At 39.4% G+C, this 24,042-nt stretch overlaps 1 protein-coding gene across 4 annotated transcripts in view; it reads left to right on the top strand.

Annotated features, from left to right (window-relative positions):
• Window positions 1-24,042, top strand: part of LAMA3 (laminin subunit alpha 3) — a 164,520-nt gene that overhangs the window by 38,470 nt on the left and 102,008 nt on the right. For 2 of the 4 annotated variants that reach the window (XM_067546542.1, XM_067546533.1), the window contains exons 1-5: window positions 12,162-12,455; window positions 13,306-13,440; window positions 16,323-16,457; window positions 19,998-20,135; window positions 20,598-20,644. In XM_067546542.1, the coding sequence (XP_067402643.1) occupies window positions 12,305-12,455; window positions 13,306-13,440; window positions 16,323-16,457; window positions 19,998-20,135; window positions 20,598-20,644 (606 nt within the window). In that variant the 5' untranslated portion in view covers window positions 12,162-12,304. Of the gene's footprint in view, window positions 1-4,597; window positions 4,717-7,267; window positions 7,359-7,853; window positions 7,986-10,707; window positions 10,771-12,129; window positions 12,456-13,305; window positions 13,441-16,322; window positions 16,458-19,997; window positions 20,136-20,597; window positions 20,645-24,042 lie in introns of those variants that run through there. The other 2 variants (XM_067546559.1, XM_067546549.1) reach the window with 2 other exon arrangements.

The raw sequence follows: 24,042 nt of genomic DNA, 5'->3' as shown, positions 1-24,042 counted from the left end.
TCTTTTGTTATATCACGTAGAGCCTACTCCCATTTAAGCCAGTTGGCATTTTGCCATGGATGGGAGCAGGATTGAGTCCATACTGCTAGAAAATGCGACAGATGTTTTAATTTAAACATCTGTGCAGTGAATAGTCCTAGGGTAATAGTTGTCTACTGGCATCACTGCGCGTAGGGCCATGTGAGTTCCTCTATGTAAGCCTCGTTATTCAGGTATGTATAGCTTATACACAAACATTCGTTATAACTGAAGATTTACTACACAGGCCTCAGCCCAGATGTGAATATTTTTGTAACTTAAAAAAAAAAATTAATATTTGACTATTTTTTATTTTCAAAAAACACCCCACCCAGATTAGGTGATCTGGAAACATCCCCATAACTCCAAGTTCTAAATTTTACCCACAAATATATATTTCTTCGAGTAATTGCACATGTCCATTCACTGTAGGTGTGTGTGTGCATGTCTTGTGCACAAGTGTCGGAGACTTTTCCCTTAGCAGTACCCATTGGGGCAGCATGAGCGCCCTCTTGTATCTTGTGCCACTGCATACAGGTATAAAGGGCCATGCTATCCCCAACCCCAGTGATGGTTGTTGCTGGAGCTGCGATCTTAGTTTCTTCATATCTTCCCTTCCTTATTGTAAATAGTACCTGGAGCACTGGTTTTTAGTCTTGAACAGTACATCTGTAATTTAGTTACTTATAGGATTAAGTTTAGAATACAACTATCTTTTTAGTGCAGGGATATTGGTGCTGATGATTGGTACTTACCTGGTGCCCCATTCTCCTGGATTCAAGGCCTGTTGTTCACGTAGCAGGTCTAGGCCAGTGAGCGACCCACACCCAAGCTTCCTCAAGTGTCTGGGAGAGGTGCATGTAAGTGACAAGTGTCACATTTGTAGATGCAGCAAACTCCATTTAAACAGGGATGCCAGACTCAGGTACCTGCTCATGGGTCTGCACTTCATCCACTGTCGGAACCCTCTGCTCCAAACAGGTAGCAGGCATGTCTGCATCTGTTAGGAGTGCTTCCCCTGTTCTGACAGCCCTTGGGCAAATCTGCATACCTAGAGCCTCGGGCGAGACTGCGTAAGTCTCCTAGGGACCGTGTACCAGGACCCTCCAAGAGGAAGGTGCCGAGTGTTTGCAAGGTTTCAGAGGGGCACTCAAAAAAGGCACAACTCCAGGAGCAGTCTGTGAGCGAGGAGGTATTGCTGAACCTGGAACACAAGAAGAGGCTGTGGAGACCAACCCCTGAAGGATTGGTGCACCTGTTGGTACCGCAGACTCAGGAGCTCTCTTTCTGGTGTCATTGACTGCCAAGGCTTTTGAGGCAGCCACAGAGTTGTTTAACTTGTCAGTACTGGCTTCTCCCATGATTCAAGAGCCTTGCACAGTACTGTTTTTGGAGCCACGCACTCCTATAGTCCTTGCTCCAGCTCTAGAGCACCGCTCAGCACTGAGCACTTCTACGCTTTTGGTACCCCTATAGAGGATTGTTTCTAGAGGCAAGCCATCGATGATTTTGCCGATACCCCCTTCTCCAGAGATGGAACCTCTCTCCCTGGTGCTGACTGGTTCAGCTCCCTGTGATTGGAGGAAAGACTCCTCATCGGACTCAGAAGTTGGATCCTTTGTGTCCTGACCTGAGGATGACCAGCAGGCCCAATGGGGTGCCGGCTCACCGTAGTACCATCCACAGTCTCAGCATTCTAAGACCCAGCAGCCTATTCCACCTCCATACCAATAGCCCTGCTGGACTCGTTGGGTCTTCTTGCCATGTTCCAGAAACTCTCTGCTCCATTCCTGTCTTTCAACATCAACAAGGCACTGGGGGCATCTGCAGGCAGGTCTCCATTTTCTTTTCCCTGGTACCAGAATCGGTACCGTGCAGGCAGAGCTGTGTGCCCAGGACTCCACTGTAGAAGAATTAGAGGAAGGACCTCCTCAGCAACCTTTAGCCTCTTCTATCACCCGATGAGGCAGTAATGGCTGAATCTACCTGTCCCGCTCCTGATGATCTTAGGGCTCATCAAGACTTGTTGAGGAGGTTGGCTGCAGCTTCAGATATCGAGCCAGAAGAGGTACAAGATCACATAGGCTCGTGGACATTTTAGCCTCTGCACAGCTCTCTTTGGTAGCTGTCCCTATTAATGAGGCTATCCTGGAGCCAGTCAACATTTTATGACCCGTCAAGATATTTCTTTTCTGCCTCCCACTGCCAAAAGAGTGGAGAAGAGATATTGTGCCCTGTCACAGGGATTTGAACACTTTTACAGCCAGCCTCCTCCAGCTCCTTGGTGGTTGAGCTGCTAATAAAAGAGAGAGGCAAGGACACCAGGCCTCTGCTCCAAAGGGAAAGGAAACCAAAACACCTAGATCTGCTTGGCATGAAACGTTATTCCACAGGAGGCTTACAAGCTCTGCTGGATCAATGTGATTTCAAACTGTGGGATAATATCCTGAAGTTCCATTTGTCTGTGGATAATGATTCCATTTTTTCAAATCCCATGTCCATCAGGTTTCTAAAGAATTTGTTCAGAGTGTACCCTCAGGTTCATAGTCTGGTTTCACAGTGAAGTTTACATTTTTTACTAGCAAAGTTGATGGGTCCCCACTCTGAGCCACTAGCAACTTGTTCTCTGTTGCACTTGTCAGTGAAAGTAGCTTTCCTGGTTGCTATAACCATAGCCAGGAGAGTAGGGGAACTGCGAACTTTGATATCCGAGCCTCCCATGCAATTTTCTTTAGGGACAAGGTTTTCTTTTGGCCTCAGCCTAAATTCTTGTCTAAAGTGGTTTCCAAATTTCACATGAATCAAGCAATTTATTTACCAACATTTTTTCCGGAGTCCCATTCAAGCAATGGGGAGGAAAAGTTCCATACTCTAGATGTTAGAGCTTTGGCTTTTTATTGGAGTGGACTAGACCATTCAGGTCTTCCTCTCAACTCATTGTTCTGATTTCAGACAGTAAAGGGCCACCCAGTCTCCACACAGAGGATTGCTGCCTGGATTTCTGGCTGTATTAGTTTATGCTACTGATTAGCTGATGTTGCACTGTTACCCCACAGGCAGGAAGGTCACCCTATCCTGGAGCAACTTTTAAGAAAATAAAACCCTTAATTAGATAACAAAGGGCCCCTCCTTCAGGTTCGTACCCCAACCTGTATCTGTGTCACCGGGGCAGGTTTTGAAATGACACACCAGCCAATATTTAAATGTGGAAAACAGATAAACATTTATTCTAGGGCACGTATAATTAGAACACTGAAACTCAAAGGTTGAGACTGAAGCAGATATGAAACCCAGAACCCATACCTTTAGCACAAACCATGGACATTTAATATAACAGGGTTCAGTACATCACCATTTGCCTTCATTCTACAAGAGTGATGTCATCTACCATCAAGGGCCAGGTATGTCAACAGTGGGAATTGGGACCGAAGGAACAAGGACAGGCAAGTGTAAGGAATCAGGAACTAATCAGGAACTCTTGATCTGGTGATCCAGTCCGTCTGGGCACAACCGCTGCTCTTCTATCTTCTTGGGAGATTACCTGCACCTTTGCTGTCTCTAGAGCAAACAGCCCAGAACTATCTCTCTTGCACTTATATGCAGCTCTGTTGCTGGGCTGACTCAAGCTTTTTCCCCACCTTTTGTTTCCAATCTTTTCCTTAAAGAGCAGGAGAAGTCCATGAAGAAGGTTCCCCAAGATGGAGGACCACTTAACCAAAATGGAGTCCAAAACAAAATGGAGTTCTCCTGACCAGCTCCTTACAGCACCTCCAAATAAAGTGATGGCTCACTTGATCAGGTTGCAGGCAGCTCCCGTGACCTTTCTGGCTAGGCTTCCCATTCTGGGTATTTGTAGGGTTGCAAGCTGGTCATCGCTCCGTATGTTTGCCTTTCACTATGCCATCTTTCATCAATCCAGAGATGATCCCAGATTCAGATAAGTAGTCCTTCAGTCTTTGTTCAAGTAGACCCGGAGCCCAACACCAGTTCGAACAGCTTGTGAGTCACCTTTAGTGGAATGGAAGTGTGCGGTCACTCAAAGAAGGAAAAACGGTTACCTACCTTTCTGTAACTGTCGTTCTTTGAAATGTGTTGCACATGTCCTTTCCACGACCTGCCTCTTTCCCCACTCTGATCTGAGAGTTTTTCTAGTGGGAAGAAACTGAGGGGGGTCGGAGCAGCACTGCCCTTTATACCTGTGTGCAGTCACACAGGGCACCAGAGGGCGCTCATGCTGCCCCAATAGGTACTGCTAAGGGAAAAAATCTCTGACAACTGTACAGGAGGTGTGCACAGACACCTACAGTGGAATGGATATGTGCAACACATCTTGAACAGCAGTTACGGAAAGATAGATAATTTTTTTTTTTTTTGAGTGGGGCACAGATTCTCCCTTTGGCAAGCCCGGTAGCACATGCTGTCTTAGGTCTAGATGAACTCAACTTGATGCTAGTGTGAAAGGCTGTTGTCCAATTTAAAAAAAAATTGTATACAAATTTGAGCATCTTTTTTTCATTTATAATAGGTTACTGAATTACGGCACAATAATGAAAACTGATTTGTAATATTACTTCCTCAGCCTGCAACTGTCATGGACATGCTACTGATTGCTACTATGATCCTGATGTTTATCGACGCAAAGGCAGCTTAAACATCTATGGGTGGTATGAAGGTGGAGGGGTCTGCATTAATTGCCAGGTAATAAGGTGCTTTGATCTCATACGCTTACATAAATGGGACTTGGAAAGTGTGCATAGAAGAACTACTATTCCCAGGATGATGACACTTTTGAGATGGCCATTCTGGATAGCACCATTACAATGACATCATCACTAATGCTCCAGACAGAGAAGAAAAGTAATTGAAAGTAATTCATGTTCTCGGAGGCCTGAAAGGGAATCACATTGCTACAACACTCACCCTTTTAAAAAGAACCCACCACTGCAGTTCCCTGCTTCAGTGGTTATAGCAGATTGGATGAAGAGGGGAGCTCTCACTCTACCAGCCAAGGAGGAGAGGGAGTTGTGGAGAAAAAAAGGGAAAGGCCAAGCAGGGAGCTCTCCTTCTCCTGTAGTTGAAGAAAGAGAGCTGGGTCTCCCCTGGTTCCCTTTATTATAACACTTGCATTCTTTTAAAAAGGGTTTAGAGACTTTACCCTTGCCAATCTATTTTATGCTGCAGGTGCTCAGATATTATAGTGATGAGCAGTTATACAAAACCCTAAAATAGATGGATAGAGAAAGAACCACATTCCCTCTTTCGTCCCATTGTTCTTTTCCTCATTCAAGCCACTGGAACTTGTTTACTAATTTATAAAGTACACCTGCTGAGACCAAAATACAGTCACACAATTCAAGAACAACATTGACACAGAGTCAAGAAAATGATGCATGCTGTGCATGTAAAAAGTGTAGTTGTGCTGTCAAAAATTAAGGAACAAGGAAAGGAAATGTCTATAGTTTGAGATTTTTTTCCCATCTTATTGCTAAAATAAAATCAGCTATTGCCTGAAAGGCAGCCAGAAGTAAGTAAAGCCCTTTTTATTAAAGGGAGGAAGAAGAGATCTTTGTCTTCCACTTGATATTTCTGTGTAGGGCTTTGTTCAACCAATGTTGTAAGATTTGTCATTTTGGTGCTTCCTGTTAGCTCTTTATTCGTGAAAGATCATGTTTCCTAAATTGCTTCCAGTATATAAAAGAGCAAATCCTGATCTAAATCCATGAGGCCTCCAACTGATGTTAATTGTCTATAATTTGATTTTGTGGAAATTAAATGAGTTAACCATGAAATCTAATTATAACATTTTCTTCATAGATAAGGCACATGGATTTTACTTTACTTTTTCCATTTGTGTTATGGAAAAAGCGTTGGAAATGCATGCCTCAGTGAAGAGCTAACAGAATCTGATGCATGACACATAGCTAGATTCTGTTTCTTTCAAGTCTGATTACATTGCCTCATATATTCTATGGTCTATATATCTGTGGCAAGCAATATATTGCTGTTAAGGAGATTTAGCTGAAAAGAGAACTGTGCTTTCCATGTTCCCGCCTTACATAAGCCCTATATTGTTTTAAAAGAGAGAAGACATAGATACCATAAAATACACTGGAGACTTTATCCTATGATCAATACATTTGTTGTAATTCAAATTCATGCATGCTATGTTTTCTGTCTGTGTAGAAACACATTAAGATGTTTAAAAGGCTATCTCCTCTACTTACAGAAAATTTATTTTGTGCTTTTAATTTTATTTCTGGACTGGTAGATTAGAAACTTCAAATGAAAGCAAAATTTAATTTGAGTATAATTGAGTCACAAAAATTATCTTTCAATATTGAAATAGTGATTTTTTTTTTTTTTTTTTTTTTTTTAAAGAAAACAAATACTTTATTTGACATGGAAGCATAGATGATTCAAGGGAGTTCTGTTAGGAACAATAAACATTGAGAAACATGGCCTTTGGTTTAGGGCTAGGGGGTGGGATACTTAGGTTCTATTCCTGGCTTTCTGTATAATTGGCACAAGTCACTTGGGACCAGATCCTCAAAGGTATTTAAGCACTGTGACAGGGCCAGACCGCACGGCTATGAAAGAGTGCTCCTATTTGTAAACTAGGAAGGTGGGCGGGCGTTAGCCCGCCCACCGTTCAAGGCCCCTCCCCCAGCCTAAGGGGAGGAGCCACCAGACCTAGGATACAACTAATTCCGGGGGACAACAAATGTAAAAACAGGAAGGGGCGTGAGGGTCAAAGGCATAAAAGAAGGGAGCCGGAAGGGGACACCGAGCAGAGAGCCCCGGACAGCGCCCACCGCTCCCGGAAGGTGTCAACGGAGCCGGTGGACGCCGCCCAGTGATGGCAACAGCATCATGCTATCTATCTATCCTGATAAGAAGGCAATATGAAAAGTTAAAGAAATCTGATAGTATGAAAAACGACAATATTTTTTTTCCCTGATTTAAATTACCAAAATGTTGATTTAGGCATTTTGTGCAATGCTTAAAATTTAGTAATTGTTAAAAATTCCACATTTTTGTGAAATTACCCTGATTCATAGTCATGAAAAGTTCAGATAGGTAAAGAACAATAATTAAATGCACTTTTTATTGCAGTCTAGGACTTTTTTCCCTCATACTGATCCTGAATGTATCTAAGAAGAACATAAATTACCCTCTTTCAGTCCTGTATTTGCTTATGTACTCTGTTTTTCTCTCATCTTATATTCTTCTCTTCCTTCATTTTGCATAGCATAACACAGCTGGTATTAATTGTGAACAATGTGCAAAGGGGTACTATCATCCTTATGGCGTTCCAGTGGGAGCTGCTGATGGCTGTATACGTAAGTCCTTCTCTGTTTGGTTATATCTCACAATGCTATTTCCTATCACTTATGGCAAAGGCTGTGTCTTTGGGATAAAATTTGCTGACGCACCTAAGTGATTAAGTCCCATTGACTTAGGCTCCTAATATGAGGCATTTGCAATAGTCAAAGACAAATGAAGATTTCAGCACAGGTGGAAGATAGGCAGTGGCATGCAAATACCAATATTGTCTGGAAGTGAGGATAGGAAGATATGCAGAAAAATACAGCTCTGAGTTAAGGGATTTATAAATAAAAATACTTACCTTTCCCCATATCATAAAGGTTAAATAATTTTATTCAGCACTTTGAGGCTGTGAAGTAATATATAATTCTAATTTGTAGTAGTATTTAAATAAAGTATTTACAAGTACAATTGAAACTCCTATAATTACAATGTTATGTTGCTTTGGCAAAACAACAAATCAGTTCATTTGAAGAAAGCGTTTAACTATTATTTATTTATTTATTTAGCCTGCAGTTGTAATCCAGAACATTCAGATGGTTGTGAGGAAGGATCTGGTCGCTGTCATTGTAAAGTGAATTTCCATGGTGAAAACTGTGAACAATGTGCTGAAGGATACTATAGTTTTCCATTCTGTGTCCGTAAGTATTGAAATGAGATGTGTCTGTTTCACAGGCTTCTAGTCATTTTAGTATTCATCTATGTTATAAGTCATTATACATTACACTGCACTTACATGAAAACAGCCATCATTTCATATTTTCAAATATTTACAAACTTTAATAAATTAAGCATCACAATACCCAGGTGAGACAAGTAAGTATTATCCCTTTTGTACAAATGGATAAGAACAGACGTTAAGCTAGAAATCAGAGATTTAGATACAGTCCCAGATTTTGACATTCTTTTAAGATATTTTTGGAGTGGATAGAGCACAAGTCTGGAAACCAGGAACTTGAGTTCCAATCTTTGCTCTGCCATCGAGAAGTTTCAAGGCCTTAGGGAAGACATTTTACTGTGGTTCAGTTTTTCTAGCTATAAAATGGGTATTTTAACTCACCTGAATTGGTACCTGAAGTGGAACATGACTCTTGTAAGAGAGTGGGCAGTTTGCCAGGCATTCTCCTTGAGGGCCCTATAGTTTTAGAACTTGCTCCCCAGGGTCCAAAATAGCCTTGGTTTGTTGACTTTCAAGGGATGCTGTAGGGCCTATAAGTTGGGAAGACTCTGGTGGGAAATTGTGAAGATCTTAAATACATCTTTTACTGCTAGGTTTTTGCAGATACTCTGAATAATGGTAAAATGAGGGGTTATAGGAGTGGTAATTTCATAGCAGTATATTTAAGAATTGTCAAAAGGTGATTGGAGCAAGGATGTGTGTATAATGAAAATAAAATAGACACATTAATTAAAAATGATGTGACATGAAAGCATCTGAGTATGTAGAATTTGCCCCTATTCAAAATTACAGCTAAGCTGTATCTAGATCTATTGTTTTTTAAAAAAAATAGGCTGTTACTTTAAAATGGAGTGATGAATGTTGAAATAAAGAAGAGCATCTCAAAAGCCTCTCTCAAGAACAAGTTATATATAATGCAGAAAAATGTAACAGCACCAGAATTGCGTTGAACTAGGAAAAGTTTTTAGTCCAAAGGAGATTTGTGTTTCTGGTGGGTGAGTAGGTGTTGCCCTGGATCAGGGACTTTGGGCTTGATTAACCACTGTGATGTTCCAGTTCGTTGCAAAATTGGATTTATATGCACATACAGGAGAAAGAAATGTCAAAAATTGAATGCTGATGGAGGCTAATTTCTGCAGTACAGTGAATCTTCCCAGTACAATGCAATATAGATTATCCAAAGCTCACTTACCTAATTGGGTCAGTACTCTTGAATCAGGGCACTCACCATTGGAGCATCTCTGAGTGGCTGGGTGAGGTACCATAGTTCTTTTCTTGCCCTTATTGCCTCCTGCAGGCCAACCTTGGGAGGTGTTCAGTGGCTTGGCCCCTCTGGCCAAGTCACAAAAGTCCAAATGAACCCCTGCCCTGGGAAAGAATCCAGTAAATAGTCTCTTTGCCCTTACTGAGTCTTCAACTATGGCTCTGGGCCCTTTAAATTCAGTCCTTTGTTCAGGTTCCCAAATAAGCACGGTCCCCTTCTTGGGTTATACACCATTTTACTTGTAGCTGGTTCACCTGCCACTCTAGGTTTCAACCTAGGGATCCTACACATAGCAGTTCCATGCTGCTCATCTTCAGTCCTTTCCCTGTTATTTCCCTGGGCCTCTTCTTACCAGGCCCTTTGATCTCTACCCTATCTCAGGACCAGTGTCCTCATATCCTTCTCTTGCTGAATCCCAGCTATAAACTCTGATTATCACACTCCTTTTGCCAGAGAGACACACCCTTCTTTGCTCTGCTGGTGCTAGCCAGGAGTTCCTGGTTTAAACTGCTAAGGCCTGGCACCTCCTTTTATTTGGACCAACAAGGTCTGATTGGCTGTTACTAGTCCTTCTAGCCAATGGAGGACCTGGTCTCTGTGGTTTACAAAATGGCTGTGCCAGAGTTCTCCTCAGGCATGCTTGGAGGACCTACATTCACTGCTCTTTTCCTTTCAACTGGCTGCTTCCTGGGGCAAGGTCTAGTAGGACTGAAGGACCCCTAGCAAAGAACCGTAAAGGCCAAATATACCCTATCACAGTGGTGCTCAGATGGAGTCTGATCCAAAGCCCACTGAAGTCTATGGGAGTCTTTCCATGCGACCCCCAGCAAAGAACTGTAAGGGCCAAATATACCCTATCACAGTGGTGCTCAGATGGAGCCTGATCCAAAGCCCACTGAAGTTTATGGGAGTTTTTCCATGGGCTTTGGGTCAGGCCCATAATCAAAGCTGGCAGAGGAGAATCTTTTGGGGGCATGTCTCCCTTTGCTAACCAGGAGTTATTGCAAGCACCATTATTAACTCCATCTCTTCAGAACAGGGCAGAGGTAGGGCACAGGAACAGAAGATAGAATTAGTAGCAGCTCCTGAAAGCAGTATCACTGAAGCCTAGAGCTCTGCAGGGCTTCCAGACAGCATCTCTAACCACTAAATGGTATCCGAAACCCCTCTGCAAAAGAAGGCCTTGGTCTGGATTTGAATTGGGGACATGGAGGTGAAGGTTTCCAAGTCTTGTTATTATCAGTTCCCTATTGTCAAGTCCTTGAAAACAAAAATAAAAACTGAACATGTTTACTGGAGTTGTATAAATACTGTATATTATTTGTTAAAAAGCATAAAGGTTTTATGGCATGATTTAAGTGAAAGAAATCTATGATCTTATTTGTAGCCAGTATTCCTAATAGCATTTTTTATTTTAAAGGAATTCCTATTTATCCTTTTACTACTCCAAATCCAGAATACCCTGTGGCTGGTGGTATTATAGGCAAGTTCTTTCTTTTTTTGTATTGTTTCAGAAATATTTGTTCTTGTTATGTTGTCCTGTTTGGTGCTATTGCAGCAATGTCTTTTTCAGTATTTGGCTTCTTACCAGAAACCCAACCCAATATTCATGTTTATATTAAACAATTTAATGTGCTAGCCCTTGAATGGAAGATGGGTAAAATAAGTTTAGCTGGCCTCAGGCAAACACCTGCAGAAGAAGCTGACCTTTTTGCTTGACAGCATCATAAATCGTTCCATTTTAGGATTCTTTGATATATGAACAGCTTGTCAACTGCCTGGCAGTGAAAAATCTCTTACTTAAGGCTACCTTGCTTTTGCTTCTGGCCTCTCCTGCACCTGGCAAATACTGTATGACGCCCTTCGCAATGCAACATTTTTTATTTTTATAACTGCCACGTTTCTTATTTAAAGGCCAGTGCAAAACCAGTTGAAATCCATGGAAAGACTCCATTCAATTCAAGGGGCTTTGCAGTAAGCCTTAACTCAAGTATATACTTTCACACTACAGAACACCACAAATGTGACTCAAGTTAATAAGTATTTAAAGTGCATTTTGCTGCTGATAATTTAAACAAATCCATCACCCTTTTTAAGATCCTAGAAAATGTAATATTTTCTTAATATTCAGTAGCATTCACTGAGTTGCTCTGATATTTGCACTTACAAATGAACTTTCATCTGATGAACTAATGTAATCTTTCGCATATATTCAGAAAAACATAAATCCATTTACATGTTAACAGGTCCTAGTTGTTTTCCTAAAAATATCTGTAGAGTGCTAGATCCCTCTGTGTTCACCCAAAAGCTTGTTCATTTATAGCCAATCATATCCTATTTGTTTGATTCAACTGGGAGGAATGACATTAGATGTGTGACCTAAAAAACATGTCTGCAGAAACCTGCATAGCCCTGTGAGTAAATTCTTCTTGTTCATATTTCTAAAATGAAAAGTATAGCAAAAAGTGATAACTAAAGAGTGATACGTTGAATAAACAGAACTGTAGCTGCTCAATTTTTAGCCAATAACATCAGAATTTGACGCACAAGAGAGACACTTGTCTCTTGATAGATGCTCTATGGTTATACATATTGTAAATTTGTATTCCCGACAACTTAGATTGTAAAAGCATTTGGCAGAAGAATACATGATTGCTCACGTTTTGAAAATGGGATTTGGGTGGGAGTGGCATGTAAATAATTGTATTAATTATAGAATAATAGAACTGTTTTTAACCAAAGCTAACCCCGATATGCTTTGCTGCACAAAAATGTAAAGGGTTTTTATGGGTTTGTGCTGCGGCTTTGTTCAGTTCTTTCTTTCTTCTTTTTATATTTGAAGATGGCTGTAAACCAGGATTTTTTGGCCTTCAATGTCAGCGTAAGTTCCATAGTTTGCTTTTTTTTTTTTTTTTTTAAACAGTCTGAGCCCAAATTATATACAAATGCCAACATTTAAAGTCCAAGTGTAATGTGAACTTCAAGACTATAACACAGAAAATGTTCTCTTTTACAAAATGTGCTGTTTAGCTTGCCAGTGCTATGGCTCAGGAGTGCTGGATAGCAACTGTGATGGAAAGACAGGAGAGTGCAGATGCCGAGATGGATTTCAGGGGTCTTCCTGTGATGCCTGTGCAGTAGGGTATTTTCATTACCCTTTCTGTCAGAGTAAGCAACAATATTCTCTTTCAGTAAATAAGACCCTGATCCTGTAAATTCATCCTTGTTCTATGTAGAGTTCAGTGGGAGTAAGGGTTGTGTCCTTTTACAGGATTGGGACTTTAATAAGTGATTCTGCCTAGACTATAGGAAGGAAAGAGTGAAAAAGGTCTAGATTTTCCCCCTAAATCATACAGGTATCTCCAACTCATTGACTATTGTCTAATGCATGATGTTTCTGTCAGTTTCCAGTTGGACTATGGATTTAATAATGTGTGATTGATGACAGTTTAAAAAAAAAAATTCTGTTATCTTGGTTTTAGAAAACTTTAATTTTGGGCCTAATTTGACTTGACAATGCCCCTTTGATATGTCAAGCTATGACTGCTACCATTAGGGCTAGAAAACTGTTTGTTTTTTAAAATATTTTTACAATACACCTACCTACTGGTGTTGGTACTAGTCTATAGAGAATTTTTAAAATGTATTTCAATAGCCCCATTCCAAAACGAGATTATAAAATCAGACCATGGCTGTTTACTTCACAAGTAATCTCAAAAACAGTCGAACTACTTCCAGTGTAAAGTACTGCCCAATCTGGCCTTGAATGAGAAGAGTATGGTACTTCCTTGACACTGACATTTGGGCCATATTCTTCCATGCTTACTCACACCGTTTAATACCTTTCTTCACAAATAATCACTTTGAAATCCATAGAGTTAGTGCTAATCAACAGCATAAGGATGGCAGAATCTAGCCCTTTATAGTGGAGATTAAGAAGAAGGGAATGTTTTTAGAAAGGGGAAAGAGGAATATCTCTCTGCAGAGGCTGCGTCTAAAATTTTCTTCCCGTTTGTAGTGTGTGCATGTAATTCAGCTGGTGCCCTCCCTGAAATCTGTGATTTCCTTGGAAAATGTCTCTGCCGCTTTGAGGTCGATGGACCTCAGTGTGACAGCTGTCGGCCCAGCTATCATTCTTTCCCCATCTGTGAAGGTAAGATTACAGGTGGTATGTATAGCACTGACCTGGCCACTGAGAGGCCGGGCTGGAATGATCGTATTTTAAGATTCTGTGTTTGCATTGACTGAGGCAATGTTCATTGTTGTAAATAGGTGAGATTCTCTTACATCCTTTATGGTGAAAGTTCATAGTTTTTCCTTGTTCTGTCATTGCTCTTGACTATTTAGAACACTAACTACAGGCGAGGCTCCAACTCTAATTATTTGATCTTATTTTTGTATTTCTCTATGTTTCATGAACAGATTGAACCCTGTAGTGTGGGTCAATAATCAGCACAAATGCTCTTTTTAAAAATAAAAGGCCACGAAAACCCTTTTCACATAGAGGTTTTCAACAGCACCAGCAGTGTCCTTGACATTGGAAAAAATGAAGTCTTTGTTTTTGAAGAGGATCTCTGCTAGCAAGAGCACTTAAATCCTTATAAGCTTTCCGTTTTGTAAAGTGTACAAAGAAGTTGTTTTTTATTCTATAAATAAGAATCCATTTGCCCCTTGTCAGTCATTTCATGTGTATTTTGAGAGCAAATGAAAGACCCTGGACCAGTCTCTGTTGTCTCATTTCCATCATGAAAGCCCATTGATGTCAGTGGGGTTGCACCGTTGTGTCTGAGGGAAGAATTTTGCCCACATATCCAACTCCCACATCCTTCATTACTGCCCTGATGCAGCAAGCTGGTACTGATTAGTACTCATGAACTGTAGCTTGAGTAGCAAAATAAATGCAACTATTTGCGTCTTTACAAGAAACCAATCAAGTCTCATTCTGTTAGCAGTTTGTGTTAGAGCGTGTCTGCTTCAGGATAGACATCTCTGTATTGTTTAGTGGGTGACATTGTTAATTCAGGGTTTGAGTGATGCAGGCCTTCAGCACTGAGGTGATTTTCACCCTGTGAGAGAAAAGGTGACATCTCATGTCACAGTAAGTTTTGATGTAGGCTTGTGTACACACATTAACACAACACATATAGAAAAATACAGGTGAATTTGCTTCCTAGATGTTTTATCATTATTTTGGTTTAGTAACTGTAACAGACACCTTCATTATGGGCTCTATGTTCTCGTTGTATGCCTGTGAAAGGACTGCAGAATTCTTTATGTTTTTTAGAAGAAAAATCGAAAATACTAGTTTGAGTCAACAAACAAAATGGATAGAATAAAGAATTACCATATGGCTCTCCTTTTTACAGATCTGGAGCACATTAAAATGTTTTAATGAAAAACATCAAATCAGAGTTCTTCTTTGGTACATAAAGTTCAGTGGTTTTAAAATACTAAGTCCATGCTATAATTTTTTTTAAGTTGGAAGTGAATCAAACAGCAATCTAGTGTAGCAAATGTAGCCCATGTTGAACTGGTTTAATCTTTTAACACTGAAACCTGCAATGAAACATAAAAGACGTAAGAGATCATGCAAAAATAAGTAACAGAAAAGACTATAAAGATAATCATAAAAGAAAAAATTAAAAGTGAGGATGTAGTCAAAGTAAAAAAGGGATGACAGTTTCCTCTTTAACCACCGTTTACCTATGCATGATCATAAAACTGATGTAATGGGACATGGCAAGATGTCTGGAAAGATTTTTTTTTTTTTTTATGTAGTAGATCAGCAGAATTTCTTGGAAAACTTGTTTGGGAGGAGGGATAAGAAAAACAATTTGGCTTAGTATAATATGACCCATCTGTGTGCCAATCCCACTTAATCAAATCACTGTTACTCCAGCTATACATACTAACCTGGGTCAGATTCTCCTCTAACTTAGTGCCTGATCCTGTCCCATTGAAATCAATGGGAGCTTTACCATTGATTCACTGGGAGCAGGATCAAGCCCTTAAACTAATGAATCTACATTTAAATGAAATGAGAATTTAACCTCCTACATTTAACTTTATTTATTAATTATATTGTATTACCTTAGTGTCTAGGAGCCCCAGTCATGAACCAAGACCCCATTGTGCTAGGTGCTGTGCAAACACAGAGCAAAAAAGATGGGCCCTGTCCCCAAAGAGTTCAACTATAGGCATTGGTGCCACTGAAAAAGATGTTTTTATGTTTTTGGAAGAGGTGGAATGTGGGTGTGCTTTAGCAGCTCTCTCCCTCGCATGTTGACTGGGTAGTGAGTCCTGCTGCCTCCTTTAATCCTGTGACATGAACACTGCAAAATAAAACAGCTTTGGCTGCTGAACAGGGAGGGACTGAAAGAGGGAAACCAGAAACACATAAATGGAAAAGAGAAACAACATTTAAAATAGTGGAAACTCCAGTAAAAATACCCAGCTGGGTAGCAATTATATTCTGACACTGATTCACAAATCACATGCTAGTTCTTGTGCATTACTTCACAGCACATAAACTAACTTTTTTGCACTGTGGCAACAATTCTTCTGAGAGTTTGTTGAACTAAAATTGGTCAGCACTTTTGCACTGTGTATCAAATTGTTATGCTAATAAATTATTTGCTAGTTATTATGGCATGTCAGTCCAGATGCTGCTCTACTTCCTCAATCCTTACTGTCTGAGGTTATCTTTCAAGATTTTAAGTACTTTCATCAAATAATTTTCCTTCAGTTTTAAGGTGAACTTCTGTCACATGTGTAGTTTGCAAATTATCAAACTAACTCTTTAAACAGTAAATTATAGCATGGCAATAAGACACTAATATCATGGCTGAGCAGGCAATTGTATTCCAAGCCACTGTTTGCAGATGTTTGTTTTTGCTGGTAAAATCATGATTTTGGTTGAAAGCCTCATGTTTGTTTTCGATCCAAAGGTGAGTTTTTTAGAACATTTTATTTTAAAATTACTTCTGTTTTAGAAAAATAACTGTGTATAGTTTTCTGTTATTTTCCCCCATGTAGAATGCAACTGTGATGCGCTTGGCTCATTGGACAATACATGTGGGCCTAGGGGTCAGTGTCAGTGCCATACAAACTATGCTGGACTTAGATGCAACCAGTGTGCTCCAGGTTATTTCAACTATCCCACCTGCTTGCGTGAGTAACAGCAGTTCCATCATTTGCTTTGCTTCACTTTTGTTTTGTGTTGCACAGAGATAATCAATTAATTCCCTCACAAGCTTTTCCATATAAAACTGCAAGGATCAAAGCAAGGGTGTGAGTCATTTTAGGCAGAAACAGTAAGTGGTTCCTTCCTCCTCCTGTTTCTTTGGTACATTGTATGTAGCAGCTCTGTGGGGCAGGTAGGGGAGGATATCAGTTGTAGTTCTTAAAAGCCTCATTAACCTCTCAGGCCTTGTCTAGACTGGGATTTAAAGTGTGATGTTAGCACATGTTAACTAACATGCAAATTCACATGTTTTAAAAGTCTAGTGTGGACAATGCTTGCTACCTCTAGCAAGTCTAATTTGGTCAAGTTAGAGCCAAGGGGGAGCCTCAGCTTTAACTCAACTAGTTTGCCACCTATTAAAGTATACATTGCCTTGTAGACTTTTAAAGCATGTTAGCATGTGTTGGCTCTCATGTGCTAACATCACACCTCAACTCCTAGTCTACATGAGGCCTAAAAGGGCTTGATCCGGCAAACCTTTACTCATCTCAGTAACCTTACTCACCTAAGAAGTCCTACTGATCAGGCCCAAAATGAATTATATGATCGATATTTACAGAAAACTAGAGACAGTAAAGTTATTAAACAGAGTGAAACATTCAGGCCCTGTCTACACTGTAATGGAAACCATATGTTTGAGTAGTTTAAACATGGTTGTCATGTGCATGGTTATATATGTAGTTGTCATGTGCCTGGTACCACTGACCATGAACAGGGATTTTTGTTTCCTGAGAATCAGGCTCATTAAAATGTATTTCAGATTGGCAGTGCCAGAGGAGCTATATTGTTTTACAGTATGACTATACCGAGTTCTCAGGGAAAAGTCCAACAACTTTCAGGGAGCCAACTGCTACTCTGCAAGAACAATTGTCATTAACAGTTTCAGCTTTAGACCCTGATCCTGTAAAGGCACATGCTTAACCTCACACTCTGTGCTTTGTCTTGTTGGCTTCAGTGGGACTACTCACAGTGTATAAGATAAGTTAAGCATGCGTGTAGGTCATTGCAATACTGGGGTCTTAGTGTGGACAGGAACATGACGATGACCACAAATGTGACTGCTCTCAGGGTAAAAGGCGAGACCCACTTTTTGGCCCTTTCTAGTTGAGGATTAAAGAGGTGATGTTAGAACATAGTATATGCTATCTCACAATTTTAAATCTTAGCCTAGAAAAGGTTTTTGCCTTAAACTTAAACAGAACCAGCAAACGAAAACCAAGCCCCACTTCAGTCTGCTTTTGGATTGAAACAAAGAAGAACAGAAAGAATGAGTGCAGTGAAGTTCCTTATAAAAAATCAAGTCACCATGTAACACTCATATGGAATTACATACTTTCCATAAGGCACTCAGATTTCACATTGATGGGTGCAGTATTAATAGTTACCTAGGCAGAGAGGGTTTTTTACCAGAGTCTTAGTGCAAAGAAAATCAGGAATGTTCCAGACAAGTAATGTTAACAAGTTTTAAAACTTCGCAGTCCTGAAACAGGTTATTTCTTACTAGATGTTACTGGAACTATCCGGTTTATTGCACTGAATGCAGCATGTATGATTACCTGCCTTATGGGCATGTGGCGTATGTATGCATTTGGTGCAAGGAACTCCTGGCCCTCAGAGACCCCGCGTATGGGCTTTGGAGACCAGGATGGCTGAACTGGAGAAGTTAAGGGAGACAGAGAGGTACATAGATGAGACTTTTTGAGACACAATAGAACAATCCCACCCCCAGTTTGAGAGCCTCTGTATTGTTGAGGAGGATCAAAGTCTCAGGGAAGGAGAACATCAAATTGGAGCAGAAGGAAATGATCCCATAGTTGGGACCCTCCTTCCAGATGATGACATGGTATCCTCTCGAACTGAAGATACTTTTCTAGGGGAGGGAATTCCTGTTATTAGGAAGAGACAGGTAATAGTAATGGGGGATTCGATCATTAGAAACATAGATAGCTGGGTTTGCGATGATTGAGAGAACCGCATGGTGACCTGCCTGCCAAGTGTGAAGGTTGCAGATCTCTCAAGACATCTACGCAGACTTACATGTAGTGCTGGGGAGGAGATGGTGGCTGTGGTACATGTAGGTACCAGTGACATAGGAAGGATAGGAGAGAGGTCCTGGAGGCCAAATTTAGGCTGCTAGGTAAGAGATTGAAATCCAGGATTTCCATGGTAGCATTCTCTGAAATGCTTCCAGTTTCATGTGTAGGACCAGTTAGACAGGCAGAATGGCAGGGTCTCAATGCGTGATTGAGACGATGGTGCAGAGAGGAGGCATTCCATGCTTGAATAATAAGAATATAACAATAAGGATATACTACTGACCACGTGACCAAGGATGGTGATAGTAACTGAAATGTTCTGGGAGATTAGAGAGGCTATAAAAGTAAAAAACTCAATAATAATGAGGGATTTCAACTATCTCCACATTGACGGTACATGTCACCTCAGGACGGGATGCAGAGAGAAAGGTTCTTGATACCTTAAATGACTAGTTCTTGGAGCAGCTAGTCCTGGAATCCACAAGAGGAGAGGCAATTTTTGATTCAGTCCTAAATGGAGCACAGGATCTGGTCCAGTAGGTGAATATAGCTGAACCACTTGGTAATAGTGACCATAATATAATAAAATTTAATATCCTTGTGGTGTGGTGGTGGTGGTGGGGAGAACACCAAAGCAACCCACCATTTAATTTCAGAAATTGGAACTACACAAAAATGAGGAAGTTAGTTAAACAGAAATTAAAAGGTATAGTACCAAAAATGAAATCCCTGCAAGCTGAATGGAAACTTTAAGACACCATAATAGAGGCTCAATTTAAATGTATACACCAAATTAAAAATCATAGTAAGAGGACCAAAAAAGTGCCACTGTGGCTAAACAACAAAGTAAAAGAAGCAGTTAGAGGGGAAAAAAGCCATCCTTTAAAAAGTGGAAGTTAAATGCTATTGAGGAAAATAGAAAGGAGCATGAACTCTGGCAAGTAAAGTGTAAAAATATAATTAGGAAGGCCAAAAACGAATCTGAACAGCTAGCCAAAGACTCAGAAAGTAACAGCTAAATTTTTTTAAAGTATATCAGAAGCAGAAAGCCTGCTAAACAACCAGTGGGGTTACTGGACAATCAAGATACTAAAGGAGCACTCAAGGAAGATCAGGCTATTGCAGATAAACTAAATTAATTCTTTGCATTGGTCTTCATGGCTGAGGATGTGAGGGAGATTTCCAAACCTGAGCCATTCTTCTTAGGTGACAAATCTGAGGAACTGTCCCAGAATGAGGTGTCATTAGAAGAGGTTTTGGAACAAATTATTCTTTTCATTCCCTCTAATACACCTTGCATTGGCCATTGTCGGAAGACAGGATTCTAGGCTAGATGGGCCATTAGTCTGATCCCAATATGTCCCCAGTATGTTCGTTCTTATGTTTTTAGGAATCTTACCATAACAGTAAATAATGATTCTTTTTGTTCAGCTTGTAAGTGTTCTCCTCATGGTTCCTACCAGAGCACGTGTGAATCAACAACAGGGCAGTGTGAGTGTCGAACAGGCATTACAGGGCAGCAGTGTGACAGATGCCTTTCAGAAACCTACAGTTTCCCCTATTGCCAAGGTAAGGTTTATGATGGAAAATACTTTACCTTGATGCAAAATGCATAAATTTATACCGCTGTGTTCTCCAGAGCTTTCCACTGTATAGCTAGCCCCATAGGAACCCTACTGAAACATGTACAGGACACATCAGGAAGACAGACTGGATGATCTAATATATCTTGTTTATCGCTCACTTCCATGCTTCATAAACTGCAGTGAGGAAATTTGGCATTTTTTATCTGATGACCTTGTAGATTTAGGAAAAATAACCCTGATGAGGTCACATATAAAAATAAACATTCTAAACTATGCATTGATGCTAATCACCTTTTACACCATCATCATTAAAGACTTCAATTCACTTTAAAGTGTTTGGATCACCCCTTGGCAACCACAGTATAAAAAAAGTTTGGAATTAACAACTGCTCTATTGCTTCACTTAAAAAAAAAGCTCATACATTTATTTTTTAATTACATAAAGGGGCCAACAATGACTGTGATCCTGCAGGTACTCTTGATTCCCATTCTGTAAGTATTATATTTTTGGCATTTACAATAAATGTTAAGAATTGATCCACTGTATCTGTAATTACTGAATACATTGACTTGAAATTTCTAAATATTATAGATGACAATTTCCTAACTCAAGAAGTATTGCAACAGACATGGGGAAGTTCTATATTACATCTAATCTTGACAGATAAGGAGGAACTGGTCACAGAACTAAAAATTAATGGTAGCTTTGGTACAAGTGATCATGAGTTGATCACATTTATAATATACAAACAGGAAAAGTCCAAATCAGTAGTATATGTAGTTAGTCCTTTAAAAGGGCCAATTTGAAAAAACTGAAAACAGTTATGAGACAGGAGGAAGAATTTAATCAGAAAAAAATGGGAATTGTTTAAGAACACTTCAGAAGATGCCCAGAAAGCTACAATCCCACAAATTAAGAAAAAAGGGCATATTGGTTAAAAAGAATCTGGTTAGAGGGAAAGTGAAGGCAGCTATAAAAATTAAAAAATAATATATTACCAGAGGAAGAAAGTGGAAGTTGACAGCAATGAACATAAATCAGAATTTAGGAACTGTAGAAAATTGATAAGGGAAGCAAAAGAGAAATCTATGGCCACCAGAGTTAAGGACAATAAGGAGGAACTTTTTAAGTATATTAAGAACAAAAAGAATCCTGGCAATGGTATTTGTCCCTTCCTAGATGAAAATGGTTGAATTATCAATAATAATTGTAAATGGGGAATCCTCACTGAGTGAGTGTGTTCTTGGTGTGTTTATTACATTATAAACAAGTTTTTGGTTTTGCTTATTTAATGGATGCAGTACTTTTGCTGCTAGGTTTTGTTTTAATCCTTGGCTATGTTCCTACAGCATCTTATGTTGGCTTGGTTTTAGAGTGACATACAATTTCAAACAGCTTAGTTTTTATGCCAGTTTTACTAAACTCCCTCGGGTTTTGTTGCTGCTTTACTTTGCAGGCTTATGCATTTTAAAAGTTTACTTTTTTGTTTATATAATGTTTTAATAGTTTTTAAGTACTTTTCACTAAATTTTAGTAACCGCAGGTTGGAGAAATTTAATAACATTTAGCACATCAGTATTATTAAATAATATTTTAATAGATTTAATTTTAAACTATTAGCTGGATTTGTTTTTAATTTAGGATGTTTTATTTTTTATATAATTATTTAGTTTTAATACAAGTTTTTTATTTATTAAATACTACTATATAGGTTTTTACTTTCCAATAACATTTATTTTATACTACAGATAAACAGAACTTTTGGATAAAATTGTTCATGATTAAGTTTTATTTCTTATATTTACTGATTTTTGGGGTGCTCTGTTGGTTTTTGCTTCCAAAACGTACAGCCATCTGAAAAAGAAAACACAACCTATTGTAATTTGTCTTTGGAGCCCTTATGGGATTTTAATTAAATAGCATGTTTTATTTACATTTGATTTAGTCTTTTTATGATATACAGTACATGTTACATGGGAATGCACTTTCCTCTTATAGTGCAACCTTCATCTTGTATTTGCCATAAAATTGTTAGCCATATTCATTTTTACATGAAGTATAACTCTGTGTTTTGTGCTTGTACTGTTTTCATGTACCCCTATCAAAGTCATTGTCTGATTACTTAGAGTCACGTTAGGATTGGGTGTTTCTAACGTTGCTACTCTTGTGACTCCTCCCCCCACATCACCACCTTACATTAGAAGTCCAGTGTCTCTTTAATTTTATGTATTTATTTATTTATTCATTTTGCAGCTCTTTTAGCTGCTATTTTATTAATCCAGAATGATTTAGAGTCTCTTCCTACTCTCCTGGTTGTGGCTGTCGCTTCCACAACCACAACCAAATCCTCTAATCGTTATTTAAAAAGATGTTGAACTTCATAAAAACAGTGAGGTACCCAAATGATTAAATGCTAAATAACAAAGCCAGATAACACCAGCAACTTGTGTTTGGCTTGAGGGAGAGAAAACCCCAACAATTTAGCAAAGACTACCAGGAAACATTGGCAGTTGCACAAAAAGTGTGTATCAGTTTTTATAACTTTGAATGAAAGATTCAAATGGATTTTCAGTGGAATTTTTTAAAAACTAATTCATTTTAAACATACAAAATGGGGTTTTAGAAACGAGGAATGTTTTTTAGGTCCTTAAAACTTTGCATAATTATACAGATTTCTTTAAAATATTTTTGCTTAGCACTCCTTGTGTTGCTCTAATTATTTTTTGCACAACTATACCTAGATTGCATTCCCTACTTCTACATTTGAAATCAGCCAAGTTCAAATGGAACCCCCTTTTTTCCTTTTAATGATTTTGACTAAATTGTTCATAGTTAAATGATTCAAATCAGATGGTCTTTTTGCCTACAGCAGTTATTTGCAACTGACTGTTCACAGACCTTTCCTTTGGAAAAGGATCCATTTTCCTTCAGAATGGTTGTAAAATTTTCTGGGGACAAACACATAGTAGTGATAGTCGTTACAATCTGACCATCCCTTGGATCATTTGTTTGACTGCCAGAGTTCTGCCAGGCAAAACTGCGCCGAGTTGTACTGCCATAGCCAGGTTTTATTGTTAAACCAAGCGTTTCCTCTCCTCCCCCTCCCTTCTTATTTAATGGTACATTCACTATTTTTACTGCACTAACCTGCTTAATCCCTTCAGTGTGCTGCAAGGTTTTTAATGTTTGCATATTTGCTCCCTTTATTTCCCCTCTCTCTTTCCTTAAATCACTGATTTATATTCCAAAGTGACACATTTCTCAGCTCATTTCTCTTGGTGGCTCTGAGCTTATTTTTGTGCTTTTTTGCAGTCATTCTTAAGCTACAATTACTGTTCTCTACAGGGTCACCCATGGGTCTTAAAGTTTTAGTGACCTTTTAACAGACCTTTGCTGTGCTTTGCCAAGCATTCTTTTACATAAGTATCCAAAGTACCTCCCTCTGTTCCCCTTATGTTACTGAATTTCTCTTTAGAAAATATTTCTGTACTATAATTTAATAACATTAATTTTGGGTTTTTTTCCTTGAATTTCTTGTTTAATACTATTTGCTGGAGTTTCTTTTCCACCCAGTCCCAGTCTGTCCCTGTCATTTCCCAGGGAATCCATAAGGACCTCCTTTAGAGCTAACCCATTCTTGCAGTACCCTGGAAACCTTCTCAAATTTGAACCCTTCCAGTGCTATTGCTAAGCTGCTTGGTTGCGATCCTTGACAGCAAAGCTACACATATAATAAACTAAAGGTGGCCTGCTCCAGACAAATGGAATCTGGAATCTAAGTCACAACACGACAGTGTTGGGATTCCTTTTGAGACTTCTTTCCACTTGACTTCCCAAGAACTCAGTTCAACTCTAGATTATGTCACACAGGTATTTTTATTCGGCATAC

The sequence above is a fragment of the Emydura macquarii genome, unplaced genomic scaffold (genome assembly GCF_026122565.2).
Source record: "Emydura macquarii macquarii isolate MOO-44397 ecotype Brisbane River unplaced genomic scaffold, CSIRO-AGI_Emac_v2 contig_212, whole genome shotgun sequence".
Taxonomy (NCBI): Eukaryota; Metazoa; Chordata; order Testudines; family Chelidae; genus Emydura; species Emydura macquarii.
The sequence above is the reverse complement of the archived record's forward strand: the minus strand, read 5'-3'. Positions and strand labels throughout refer to the sequence as shown.